Consider the following 13,368-nt stretch of genomic DNA (forward strand, 5'->3'; position numbering starts at 1 on the left):
TTCTTAATTACTCTATTATTTATTACATTACTTTATCATTAAATTTTTCCCATGATATTAACAAAACGTTACAATTCTCCATCAATATAACTTTTAAATAAATTTCTAATACCTTTCAAAAACCTAATCAATCGTTGATGTTTATTTAATTCATCACATAATTCATCAACTTTATCATTTGGTAAACTTGGTTCAGTTTTTAATACTTTATATAAATCATCATCTATACCTAATAAAATACTATATTCATTTTCATTATTTTCAGGATTTAGGTTAAAAAAACTAAACAAAATTTCATTTATTGATTTTGGTTTTATTTTTAATCCAGTATATAATTCATATTTTGATAATTCTATTAAATTTAATTGAAATTGATGTTCAAAATCTTTTGTGGTTTTTGTTAATTGTGATTGTCCTTGAATTATTTGTTGCTTAAGTGAAGTTATTAGTGTTTCCTGTTGGGTTTTTTTATTTATTAGGTTTTGTTTTTGAGATTGTAATTCTTCTATTTTTAGATTTGATGATTCTAAATTATGTAATGCTTCATTTAATTTTATTGTAGTTTGTGATTCTTTTTCATCTAGTTTCCGTATTTCTGACTGTAGATTTTTTGTAATTTGATTTAATTCTTGAATTTGTTGTTTATGTTGTTGTTGTTGATTTAAGTAAATTGATTGTTTATTAGATAATTTTAAGTCTATATCGTTGACAAATTCTTCCATTGTTAGCTTTAATGTCTCAAATTCATTTGTTTGTTTTTGGAATGAGCCAAACACTTGATCTATTTTACTTTGAGACATTTTTCAGTGGTAATAGTTAAATGTTATGTTTGATTATGTTTTAGTTGATCTTATAATAATAATTTTTAAATTTCTATTTGTTTACATTTTTATTCCGTTTTTGTAACTTTAAGATTTAAAACGTATCAATTTATTAATTTTACACATTTCTTCTTATAGAACTTTTACTGAACTTATCTTCATCAAATTATGTCCAAGAATCAAGAAATTATAAGAACAACGAGTCTACCGAGTGATACTACCAAAAATCAATCCATTAAACTTTTAACTTTCAATACATGGGGTTTAAAATTTATATCAAAACATAGAAAACAAAGATTAAAAGCAATTGCAGATGCATTTGCTAATCCCACCACAAAGGAAGAAGATTATGATATAATTGCATTACAAGAAATATGGTGTGAAGAAGATTGGAATTATTTAAATTCAATTTGTTCTCAACGTTATCCTTATAGAAGAAATTTTAAATCTGGTATAATTGCAGGACCAGGATTAGCCATTTTGTCAAAAATTCCAATTGAAGAAACTTTTCTTTATAGATTTCCAATAAATGGAAGATCATCTGCATTTTTTAGAGGTGATTGGTACGTTGGTAAAAGTATAGCAGTTACAATTTTTAAATCTCATCAACCAAATACATTACCAATAGCTTTATTAAATTCTCATATGCATGCACCTTATGGTAAAGGTGATTCAAGTTATTCAACTCATAGAGCTTGTCAAGCATGGGATTTTGCTAAATTTGTAAGAATGTTGAAAAAAGCTGGATATGCAGTTATTCAAGTTGGTGATTTAAATTCAAAACCCGATTCATTACCTTATAAAATTTTTACTGTTGAAGGTGGATTAAAAGATTCTTGGAATGTATTACATCCTGAAAAAAATCCATCAGTTGCAGAAATAAGTGGAATGAGTTTAGAAGATCAAATCACTTATGCTGGAGTTACATGTAATAGTAGATTAAATACATGGAGAACCAATAGACCAATTTGGGAAGCATGTAGATTAGATTATGCATTAATTGATGATATTAATGTAATACCCATAAAAGCAAAAGTTCAATTTACCAATCTTTTACCACCACCTTTATCATGTTCTTATTCTGATCATTTTGCATATTTTGTTGAAGTTAATATTAATGCAGCTTCTCAATATGTTCCTTTAATAAAAGAATCACCTCCTCAAGAACGTGAAAAAGTATATAAAGAATTAATAGCTGAGATTAAACATTATAGAAGAATAACTATTCCTTTTCAAGCAATCTGGAGAAAATGTCATTTCCTAACATCTGTTGCAATTGTAATTGGTATGCACATAGGTATAGTATTTGTAGCTGATGTAGCAGGTTGGATTTCAGTATTGTTTTTATTTGCTACAACTTGTGTCATTATAACGGGGTTATTAAATGGTATGATTTGGTATTTTGGTGTAAGATCAGAACTGAGAGCATTACAAGAAGTTCAAGCAGAAGTTGAAGATGCTTATGTATTTTTAAAAGAACACTTGAACGAAATTGAATAATCCCAACATCAACTTTAAATTAATTATTAAACTTTGGTTTTGCTATATCCCATGGTCCTTGTAATTCATTTTTGTATCTTTGTAATGATAGGAAATAAGCTGGCATTACTAATACAATGATCACCACTGAAATTAACCAATAGATTAAGAATTTATAATTTAATAAGTCATAAATCCAATAATTAACTAGATTAAAAGTAATGAAAATTGTAAAATAATGTAGAATTCTCATCTTTTTTAAGTTTCTCAAACTTGCATGGTATAATGGTAACAAAATATTAATCTGTATAGCAAATAACATGAATAAAAACACATCCAAAGTAGAATTTAATCTTGATGCTAGTACAATTGCATTACTTAATGAAATATTCGTTGACAATATAGGCTTATATATTTTAGAATTTGAGGAATATTCATAAAATATAGTATTGGTAATACTTAAAATCAGTGATATTGCCCAAATAGAATCTGATGAAGTAGATTTAGTTAACGATTTTAAAATAGGTGATGCAATTAATAACATGAACGAAATAATAGTAAATGATTTAAAGTTGATTGATAATAATTTGATTGATAGGTTTGATTTCTGATACTTTAGTATTAAATACATTACAATTGATAATATTGAACTTATTATAGTTGGTATTATAGGATTCCAATTTTTATCATATATCCCAATAAACATCAATATTACCAACAATATACAAGATATATAAAACATAATTAATGAGAAATCATCAACTAGTTTAGAATATGAATATTTCGCAACTGTTGTGTTTCTCTTGAGTTGTGATAGAAAAGACTCATCATTATAATTATCTGGATACGGCTGTTGTAGATATAACAATTTCTTCCATGGTGGATTTTCTGTGGTGTGCTTTACTTGGTGTGAATTGGCATGATTTAATCTTGTAGGTACTGTCAATAGATTTTCTTTTGAATGCAATTGGTCTGTCATATTTTAGACATTTTTGATATTTTGGTTGTAAAATGATGTAGTATAATTAATGTTCCAAAAAAATAAAACAAATGCATAAACTTATTTCTTTGTTTCTGAGACAAACCAAATTCACCACCAAATAAACTGATTAATTGGTTTTAAAAATGAGCAGCAATGCTGTTCCTACAAAATCAACTAACTCAAACAATAACAATTTAACAGTCCCCAAATCACAACATTCATATTCAACATCAATAGCGTCAAATGTATCACCACAATTCTTTCTTAATCAAAATGCTCCAAACTCATCAAAATCAAATTTACTAAAACCAACATCAACTGCTTCTCAATATAGATTATCAAGAACAAATACAAACACTACGAATGAAGCATACCTTAATTACGATAATAATAGTATTCAAACTATAGATAAGATTCCTAGTGTTAAACCAAGCGTTACTTATAGTGATAAATTATGGACTCAAATAGATGTATTAGATGACGTTAAGAAATTATCAGAAGAAGTGAAAACAAGAGGTTCATTTTTCAATAACAAGTTTAATAATGAATTATCAAAACTCAAACAATCACAAATTGAATTACTAAGAACTATGTCAAATGCAAAATTTAATGATATGAATAACACAAATGAACTACAAAAACAACAATTATATCAATTAGGTAATTCTAGAGCTCATGCATCAGGTCCATTAACTCGAGCCACAACTAATGCCTCAATGGGTCATCTCTCAGAAAATTTACTAAAAGTCCAAGAAGAAGAAGAAGAAGAAGAAGAAGAAAATGAAAATGAAAATGATAACAAAAAAACTAACTCAAATCAACAAACTGATGAACAAACTCAAAAATCAAAAATTGAACAAGAAGTAATCAAGAATTTTTTTGAATCAGATGATGTTACATTTGAAAATGATAATTCTTTATATACAAAGGAAACATTTGAAGAAATTAAAAAATACGTCAAACAGATAAAAACTGATTTAAAGGGATTAGGTAATGCAATAAAAGAATTTGATAATTCTACAAGTAAAGGTTGGTAAAAAATTTTAATTCTTTTATTTATAATTTGGAAAGAAACTTAATATTAAAAATCACGTAAAAACATAAACTCATGTAGTTATAATTCACTCTCAAAATCATATAATATATCAAAAACCAACTCGAAATATTCTAATAACCTCTTGACATTTTATCAGCACCTTGATTAGCTAATCTATCAGCAGCTTCATTCCCTTCATTACCAGAATGACCTCTAACATGAACAAATTCTAAAGGTCCCATATTTTTAGATCTATATAAATCATTAATATCATTTTTCAATGAAACTGATTCTTTAATTAAATCCGAATTGGCAACATTACCACCCATTGAAGTTTTGTATCCATTAGTTTCCCATCTATCTGACCATTCATTAATACTTTGTATGGCATATTTGGAATCACTATGAATTTCCGCTTTTCTTGATCCATTACCACCATTAGTTAAATCATTTTTAATATTAGTTAATGCATGTTTCATACCATGTAATTCTGCTCTTTGATTAGTTGGTGTATATCTTGAAGTATCATCAACGTCATTTAATGCAACTGCTGCATTACGTGAATCATTGGGACCATAATATACTCCATATCCTGATGGTGCATTTTTGGATTGTCCATTACCTCTTGATGCTCCATCTACATAAATACGTTCTGCTTTTGAACTATTTGATCTTGTTGAAGATGAATAGCCTCCTGAACTACCTCCTGAATAACTTGAGCCACCTGAATAACCACCTGAGTAGCCACCTGAATAACTACCTGAATAACCACCACTTGAATAACCACCAGAAGACGCGTTATTACTTGAAGAATAACTTGATGATCCACCACCAGAACTACTACCACCAGAGGCAAATGCACTAGCTTCAGCAGCAGTATCAAAACGTTTAAATGACGCATTACTATATCCATTAGTTTGAGCTTTACAATCATTCCAATTGGTATAAACACCATTTTGTCTACCATTAGCTACCGCGTAATAAGGCATGATGAATCTGAATCTAAGTTTATTTAATTGAACTAATAATATTATATTGTAGATAACCTATATATATATATGAATTCTTAAATAATCTTTGTTATGATTATTAGTGATAATTGATTCATTCAATTAATTGATACGTGTATTCTGAATATTGTAAATTATAAATTTATTGCATATCTTAATTTTTATCAGACATTTATATAGTGAGATTTTTTCAAGTTCAGGGGCTAAAATAAATAAATTTAAAAGAAGTTAATAAATAGGAATACGATACTATAATTAATGTGTTTATAAGGTTTCATTAGTTTCCCAAATAGTGCATTATATTGATCTATAACTTTATATAATTAAATTAATAGCTTCTAAAATATCTCTAAAGCTTTAGAATTTAAAGCAACTAAAAACACGATTCATCCTAGACCAAATTTGCCTTTGTGTTTCAACTTACAATATTGATCGATATTTTAACAAAATTACGCTTTCAATTAAGATGCAATTAAAAATAAATCAAATGTACAAAACATTATTATATAAACTAATCTCTTGATATAAGTGCAGTTATAACTATTGATTAGTTTTCAAGCATTATTTATCTACGACAAAATAGGACTCGTGAAAGTTGCAAAATTTTTGTTGGATTTATAAAACTCATAGCAAAGGAGTAAAATTTAAACTATTTGGCTGGTTTTAAACAAACTTATGAGTGAACACTTATGCTAATAGGCTAATTGTGAAACGAAGAGTTGAAACTACAGGGTCTTTAAATGAATATTTATTTAGGGGGTATTTTACATAATTAAAAGTCTTTATTTTGGTGGAGCTTGAGTAACGTTTATCGTTTCAGCATAACAATTTCTGCGGAATTAGGCAACTTGTCCGAGTGGTTAAGGAGAAAGATTAGAAATCTTTTGGGCTTTGCCCGCGCAGGTTCGAGTCCTGCAGTTGTCGTTTGTGAAATGCCATCTGCTTTGTTTTTGTATTATCACAACATAGATATTTTTTCTGTACCTCACGACTAAGGAAGAACAATAGGTATAACAAAAATTATATTGTTGAACTAAGAATCTACTTAAATCTCATATTTACAAAGTTCAATTGTCATGTAAAAAGTAAAATTTGAAATAAAATCAATTGATGATTATCAAAATGCAGTGCTCATATGCTTTACTACTAATAAAATCAACTATCCTTATTCTTTTTTTTGAAAAATGATAACTTTCATTAGTCTACATTTATTAATTATTAATTATACATAATAAGATGTTATACTTTATTATTAAAAAATTTATCGGATCGTAAGTTTTTTTCAATAATTGTATGAAATTCACAAAAAAGAAAGAAATAATATATTTTGAAGTATTATTTATTGGTGTGCATCATACATTAGATAATATTTCTCAATGACTTTGTTAATGGCTTAAATTATTAACTTTTATTGATTCGGATAAGATTAATAATTCGATTACATCATAAAATAAGTATAACATTCCATAAAACTTATCAAATTCTTAAATAGTCAATTTGTTAAATATTTCGTAAAAAAAGCCACTTAATAAATATAAAAGAAATTGAATTGAACATAAAATATTAATTTGTTAATAAATTTAATAATCTTTATTGAACAAGTTTTTATTTCGAATCAACAATTAAAAGAAACGAGGGATTAACAAATACTATTAAAATTTTCAATATCATTATTAATATTGAATACGAGACCTTGTTATAGATTTCATTATAAACCACCTTCAATTCACCATTGTTGGAGATATCAATAAAAATAACATAGTAAAATAAACAACAATCTCCACAAATTCTCACTAAATTATCGTTTGGAATTTACAACAATAATAAAGATAACATCATAGTTTTACACTCTTATTCAACCAACTAACTTATGAATTCAATTATCTGGCACAAACTAATATCAAGAAGAAATGAATAATGAGTCTATAAATGGATCAAATAATTCAAATTTAAATAATTCAATATCAAATGATGAAGTGGGGAAACCCAAAATTTCAATATCAAGAAACAATTCAACAAGTAAAGAAAATGGGAATAAAAATTCATTAACTAGAACATTAACCAATAATTTATTAGAAATTGATAAAATGAGAGATAAATTAGAACAAGAGACTGATGTTTATACAAAAGGAGTTAAAGATACTGATGTTGATTGGTTTATGAGAGATTCTTCAATGGATCAAGCTTTTAATTCATCGACTGCTAATAAAATAACAACAGGGAATAGTGATGGAACCAATTATAAATCGCCGCCCTCTTCACCTGCTATAACTCAGACAAATAATGATACTCCAAGTTCACCTTCTCATTCTGTTAATGCACATTTAAGTACAACAATATCAAATTCAAATGATGCAATTTATTCAAAATCAAAACCATCAATTACACCAATACAAGAAGAAAATATAGCGTCAAATCAATCTCATGATAATAATAATAATAATCATAGCAATAATAGTAATAGAAGTAATAGTATTTTCCAAAAAACTAGAAGGAAAAGTAGTGGTGGATTATTTTCGAAATTAAAAGGTAAATTTAGTAAAGATTCTAATGAATCAGTGTCAACCAATTCTATACCAATACTGAAGCATGATACAAATTTATTCAAGTCTAATTATGATATGAACCACCATAATAACAACACTAGTAATCCAAGTTCACCAATAGAGCACAAAGTCGATACTGATAATCAACAAGAAATATCATCTTATTTCGATCGTCCAAATCATCTTCAAAGAACAATGTCAGTACCAGCATCAACCAAATCAAATCCAGATTCAAGATTAGAAGAATATATAAAATTTTATAAACAAAGAGATTCAAGACGTTCATCCATAGCGTCAAGAAGATCTTCTACAACATCAATGGGTTCAAATCATAGTGAATGTCCATTACCAAGTGCTTTGGTAAATGGTTATGATAATATAAATTATCAAAGACCAATATCACCAGTAACATCTTTAACTCAAGCTCCAGAATCAAATTCAACAAGACTTTCCAACTTTATTAGAAGAAAAGCTTCATTGAAACAAGAACAACCAAATACTTCAACTTCATCAATAAATTCTTCAACACTGCCTAACACACCAATAGATTCAGCATTAGAACAAGATCCTTCATTCAAGGGATTAAAACCTCTTAAGAGAGTTGCATTCCATTCTTCAACTTTTTTAATAGATCCACCACAACAAATCCCATCGAGACATCCAAGAAAAGGTAATGTTGAAGTATTAAATAATGGACAAGTTAGAATAAACCCTTTAACAGAAGAAGATAAAAAAGCAATGGAATTATCACAAATGGGTAAAGGTGGAGGTATAGTAGTTGGAGGAACAGGTGCTTTAGGCTATATTAAAAAGGAAGAAGAAGAAAATAATAATAATGAAAATAATGACGAAGATGATGAAGAATCAACAGATTTAGATGATGAAAAAACAACATCATCAGATGAACCAGAGGAACCAGAGGTTAGCGCACATGCAAAAGCGATAGCAATAGACAAACCAATGGTTCATCATCAATCAGCTCCAAATTATTACTCCGGCCCTGTAAAAAAAATGGCATTAGATACTATGTATTCAAGATGTTGTCATTTAAGAGAAATATTACCTATTCCAGCAATTTTAAAACAAATCCCACCTGGTTCATTAGCACCATTACCTGTTTTACAATTAAGAAATCCTACTCCAACGATGATTGAAATTCAAACTTTTGCTGATTTTTTGAGAATAGCTCCCGTAATTTGTGTTTCTTTAGATGGTGTAAATTTAACTGTTGAACAATTTAAAATATTGTTATCTGCAATGAGTGCTAAGAAGCAATTGGAGAAACTAAGTTTAAGAAATACACCAATTGATCAAGAAGGTTGGTCTTTACTATGTTGGTTCTTGTCACGAAATACAGTACTCAATAGATTAGATATTACTCAATGTCAGAGTCTAACAGTTAATGTTTTGAAAAAGAAGAAGAAGAAAGTAACAACAGAAACAAATAAATTTGAAGAACAATTAACAAGAATGACATGTAATAAAGACAATAGATCAGATATGGATTGGTCATTATTTGTTGCAACATTAGTAGCAAGAGGTGGGATTGAAGACTTAATTTTAACTGGTTGTTGTATTACAAATGTCGAAATATTTGAATCCCTTATAGAATTAGCAGTACTGAAAAGAACATCAAGATTAGGTCTTGCGTTTAATAATTTAACTCCAAAACATTTAAGTATAGTTGTAAATCATTGGTTATTTGAAGATTTTGCGAGAGGTTTGGATTTAGGGTATAATGATTTTTCAAGTTCACAAATGATAAAAATATTTTTGGATTTTACTAAAAGACCTGATTTTTCGGAAAAAATCAATAAATCAACTATCACATTTTTAAGTTTTAATTCTACAAATGCTGTTTTCAATGATTCAATTAAAGAAATGTTTGAGGAAGTTTTGTTGAAGTTACCAAATTTGAAGTATCTTGATTTATCAAACAACCAAAGATTATTTGGAACTTTTAATAATGACACTGCAGCAACTAGCACAACAGAGAACTCAGAAATTGAATATAAGAATTCAGTTGAAAGTTCAAGAGTTCAATACTTTACGTCAAAATTCCCCTTGTTCCCTAAACTAGTAAGATTACATTTAGAAAATGAAAATTTCAATTCACAATCCATACTACAAATTGCAAAAGTTTTACCATTTTGTAAAAATTTGGGTTATTTTTCAATACTAGGTAATCATATAGACCCCACCGCGGCCAGTGCATTAGTTAACGCTACTAAAAATTCAAAATCTTTGATCAATTTGGATTGTAATTCAGACAATTTCCCAGAATTTTTCAAGGAAAGAATTGGTTTATATACTATGAGAAATATGGAAAGATTATTATACACTGCAAACAACAATTCAAATTCAACTAATCCAAATAGTTCAGGTACTTCATTGTCTATATTATCTGAAAAACAAAAGGAATCTGATTCATTAACTGAACAACTACAAGAAATTCTTTCACTAAAATCACAGCAAAAATTAGATTTATCATCACCAGAAGTTATTAAATTTTTCGCAAAAGCTCAATCTATAAGACACGAATTAAAAGAATCAATAGACGAACTTAATAATTTACAATTAAAAAACGCATTAGATTTAGATGGTAAAGAAATGTTGATACGTTTTATTTTCATAGATGCAAGTATCGAAAAGGGTTTACAATTAATTGATCCAAATTATAATACAGAATCAACAACAAGGGCCAACATGTACTTACTTAAAGGTGGAGAAGGAGAAGCAAGAAGTAATTCATACACTGACAAAAATATAGAAGATCAAGAACAACAACACACACATTTAGCACCTACAAATTCAACAAACTCCATACCTAGAAGTAAATCACCATTAGTTTCAAAATCCAACTCTAGAACAAATTTAGCTAATTTAGATAGACAAGAAGGTTCAGTTTTAAAATTATCAAAATTAAAAGATTATCATAAACCAAGTGAAATTAATTATAATATATCTGGTGAAGATATAAGAACAAAATTAATGAGTATTGAGCTTAGTGATTTAGATAAAATCATTGAATATTTAGGAAATTTAAGAGATCAAGGATTATCTTTGGAGAAAGTTTTCCATCAAAATGATACCATCAAGAGACAAAGTGATGAAAGTAATGATAAACAAGATCATGATTTATTGAATATTGAAGAGATTAAACTGAGATTGGAGAAATTATCAACTGATAAAAAGCAAAATGAGAATACAAATAATGAGACAAATACAACCAATAACGATAATTTAAAGAAACCTGTATGTTTTTTGAATGATGACGATGATGATAATTATGACGAATCAGTTGATAAAATTGATTCTACAATTAATGAAACTTATGATGAAGTATTAAACAAATTAACGACATAAATATAAATTGAACAAAGAGCTATTTCTTACTGGTCTTAGACACTCAAGTTTTTCAATTAATTAGTGAGTAATAATAATAAATACTAATAATACAATGTATAAATTAAAACTCTTCACCTATAAATCATCCTAGTAATCATCCTCATCATCAGAATCTAGTATAGGATCCCTTCTATTTGAATTTCCATTATTAGCATCTTCATCATCAGTAAATACATCATCTTGTTGTTCTTCTTGCACACTTTCTTCCCCACCATTATCTTCTTCAGCTAAATCTTCACAAGCATCAATCCAATCACTATATACATCAACTGGTTGACTTAAACTATGTATTGAAGTTTGAAAATTTTGTCCACATATTTTACAATGTAATTCTCCTAATAGATTTTTTTTATCTAATTTACATATTACTGATTTTTCATGATTACAAAATAAACAAGTGAATTGAACGTCAAGAACTTGTTTTATTTTTTTGGCTGGTTTTCTTGTTGTTGATTTCTTTTTACCCATTTTTTATTTAGTATATTAGGTGCTTCTCTATTTACTATATCAGGTGGTGGTGGTGGTGGTTCCTGTTTGAAATGGGGGTTAAGTTTGTGAATGCAAATGAGAAATTTCTAGGGTTGACTTTTTAATGACTGTAAACTGAATTGTAATATTATTCATATTGATATTTCGCTTTTTCATTTTTATAAATATAATTTTGTATCCGTCGCATAAATACATAAAGTCGCAAACTTTAAAAAATGACACTGTCGGTGTTTTTCTCATAACTTACGTAATAAGTTTTTGCAGCATAACAAACATTTTGCCATTTAAGAATATATAGATCAGGCTGTCTTTTTTTTTGATTTTGTTTCCTTTTCTTTCTCCAATTAATCGCCAATTTCTACAATTATCCATTCTACTTTTATCCATACTACTTTTATCCATACAATTGTAGAAATATTTATTTATTTATTTACTAACTTCAAAATTCTAGTTTCATTATTGATTGAGAAATACTTGTGAGACAATTCACTTACAGAAGTATGAAATTTACCTGAGTTGACTACCTGAGACGTTTTTCCAACCCAATGATCAAATTAATGATTTTATCAAACTTAGAAACCATCTTTGGAGACAAACTTAACTAACTGACTGGACTATGATTTGAATTAGACACTGGAGTAAAGCAAGTGAGATATTTGGTGTTTTGGATAATTGTTTGACAACCCTTTTTGACTTTGGTGTTTGAAATACGTGACTGAGAATTGGAAGGCTATTTGGTAGAGATAGATAAGCTGATTTTGATTCAACTTTAGTTCAGTTCATTTCATATTATCAGTTTATACTTAATGTAATTGACAAGACTAAAGAGATAGGACAAATGCAACAAACTGGACACAAACCGGTCTCAGACTAACTTGACACTGGCCACTAAAATAGGAAAGTGGTCAATAAGATTGAAAAACTGGTTAAAAATACCTAGACATGCATCATTTAGAAACTGACAACTAAAAAGTTATGACATGAAAATATAGAAATGTTTCAGAAGATGCTACCAAATTATCTTATTGTCTACGTGCATTTTGCAGGCAAAAAAGTTGCAAATAATTAACACCAAAAGTAGTCACAACTGAAATAGACATTAAGAATATGATAACGCATTATACTAAAGCAACTGATATTACATTATTTAACAGTCAACGAACCACTGTTACTTGATCACAATGACGTACCCTAAAAAATCCTCAAACAGGGGGAGTTTACAGCTGTGAGCAATAGAATAAATTAACATGTACTAGCAAAAAGAGCACAAATTGGATCACAATGTGCTGAAGTGATGCAAACATGTTGCCTATTGGTTCTTGATGGTACTCAGAGTTCGCAATATGGCTAAACAGTCTGTAAATCTACCCCCTGTAAAATTTGAGGATTTTCCAAATTGAGCCCGGACATTTCACTTTTTTATCTCTAAATACTTTTATTGCATATTCAGATACCCTTACAGCTCTTCTTTACAATGCACTAGGTCTTCTTGAAGGATCAGTTTTAGTCGTTGAGATATTGAGCAAAACGTCTAACTCTCTCAAATGAGCAGCTAAAGGTCTAAAATTGGGTTCAAAAGTTAGATCTTGATTCTACT

General features: G+C 28.1%; 7 protein-coding genes across 7 annotated transcripts; 3 read left to right on the forward strand and 4 right to left on the reverse strand. All coding sequences in view use genetic code 12, as the record gives it.

The window, feature by feature from the left end:
• Positions 1 to 68: 68 nt before the first annotated feature.
• On the reverse strand, positions 69 to 800 carry KGF54_000040 (uncharacterized protein; the record flags this gene model as incomplete). Its single annotated transcript, XM_051764650.1, has 1 exon — positions 69 to 800. One exon carries the CDS (start codon positions 798 to 800, stop codon positions 69 to 71), a length of 732 nt encoding a protein of 243 aa, XP_051622655.1.
• A 189-nt stretch (positions 801 to 989) lies between these two features.
• ISC1 (inositol phosphosphingolipid phospholipase) lies at positions 990 to 2,321 on the forward strand (the record flags this gene model as incomplete). Its single annotated transcript, XM_051764761.1, has 1 exon — positions 990 to 2,321. One exon carries the CDS (start codon positions 990 to 992, stop codon positions 2,319 to 2,321), a length of 1,332 nt encoding a protein of 443 aa, XP_051622656.1.
• Positions 2,322 to 2,340: 19 nt separating this feature from the next.
• GPI2 (phosphatidylinositol N-acetylglucosaminyltransferase) lies at positions 2,341 to 3,279 on the reverse strand (the record flags this gene model as incomplete). The annotated part of the gene is made up of 1 exon (XM_051764872.1): positions 2,341 to 3,279. The coding sequence occupies one exon, from the start codon at positions 3,277 to 3,279 to the stop codon at positions 2,341 to 2,343; it is 939 nt and encodes a 312-aa protein (XP_051622657.1).
• A 146-nt stretch (positions 3,280 to 3,425) lies between these two features.
• Positions 3,426 to 4,319, forward strand: KGF54_000043 (uncharacterized protein; the record flags this gene model as incomplete). Its single annotated transcript, XM_051764983.1, has 1 exon — positions 3,426 to 4,319. The coding sequence occupies one exon, from the start codon at positions 3,426 to 3,428 to the stop codon at positions 4,317 to 4,319; it is 894 nt and encodes a 297-aa protein (XP_051622658.1).
• A 130-nt stretch (positions 4,320 to 4,449) lies between these two features.
• KGF54_000044 (RNA-DNA hybrid ribonuclease) lies at positions 4,450 to 5,307 on the reverse strand (the record flags this gene model as incomplete). The annotated part of the gene is made up of 1 exon (XM_051765094.1): positions 4,450 to 5,307. One exon carries the CDS (start codon positions 5,305 to 5,307, stop codon positions 4,450 to 4,452), a length of 858 nt encoding a protein of 285 aa, XP_051622659.1.
• A 1,931-nt stretch (positions 5,308 to 7,238) lies between these two features.
• Positions 7,239 to 11,240, forward strand: MHP1 (Mhp1p; the record flags this gene model as incomplete). The annotated part of the gene is made up of 1 exon (XM_051765204.1): positions 7,239 to 11,240. The coding sequence occupies one exon, from the start codon at positions 7,239 to 7,241 to the stop codon at positions 11,238 to 11,240; it is 4,002 nt and encodes a 1,333-aa protein (XP_051622660.1).
• A 129-nt stretch (positions 11,241 to 11,369) lies between these two features.
• Positions 11,370 to 11,750, reverse strand: KGF54_000046 (uncharacterized protein; the record flags this gene model as incomplete). The annotated part of the gene is made up of 1 exon (XM_051765315.1): positions 11,370 to 11,750. The coding sequence occupies one exon, from the start codon at positions 11,748 to 11,750 to the stop codon at positions 11,370 to 11,372; it is 381 nt and encodes a 126-aa protein (XP_051622661.1).
• Positions 11,751 to 13,368: the final 1,618 nt, after the last annotated feature.

The sequence above is a fragment of the Candida jiufengensis genome (assembly GCF_024610255.1).
Source record: "Candida jiufengensis strain CBS 10846 chromosome Unknown scaffold9, whole genome shotgun sequence".
NCBI classification, from domain to species: Eukaryota; Fungi; Ascomycota; class Pichiomycetes; order Serinales; family Debaryomycetaceae; genus Lodderomyces; species Lodderomyces jiufengensis.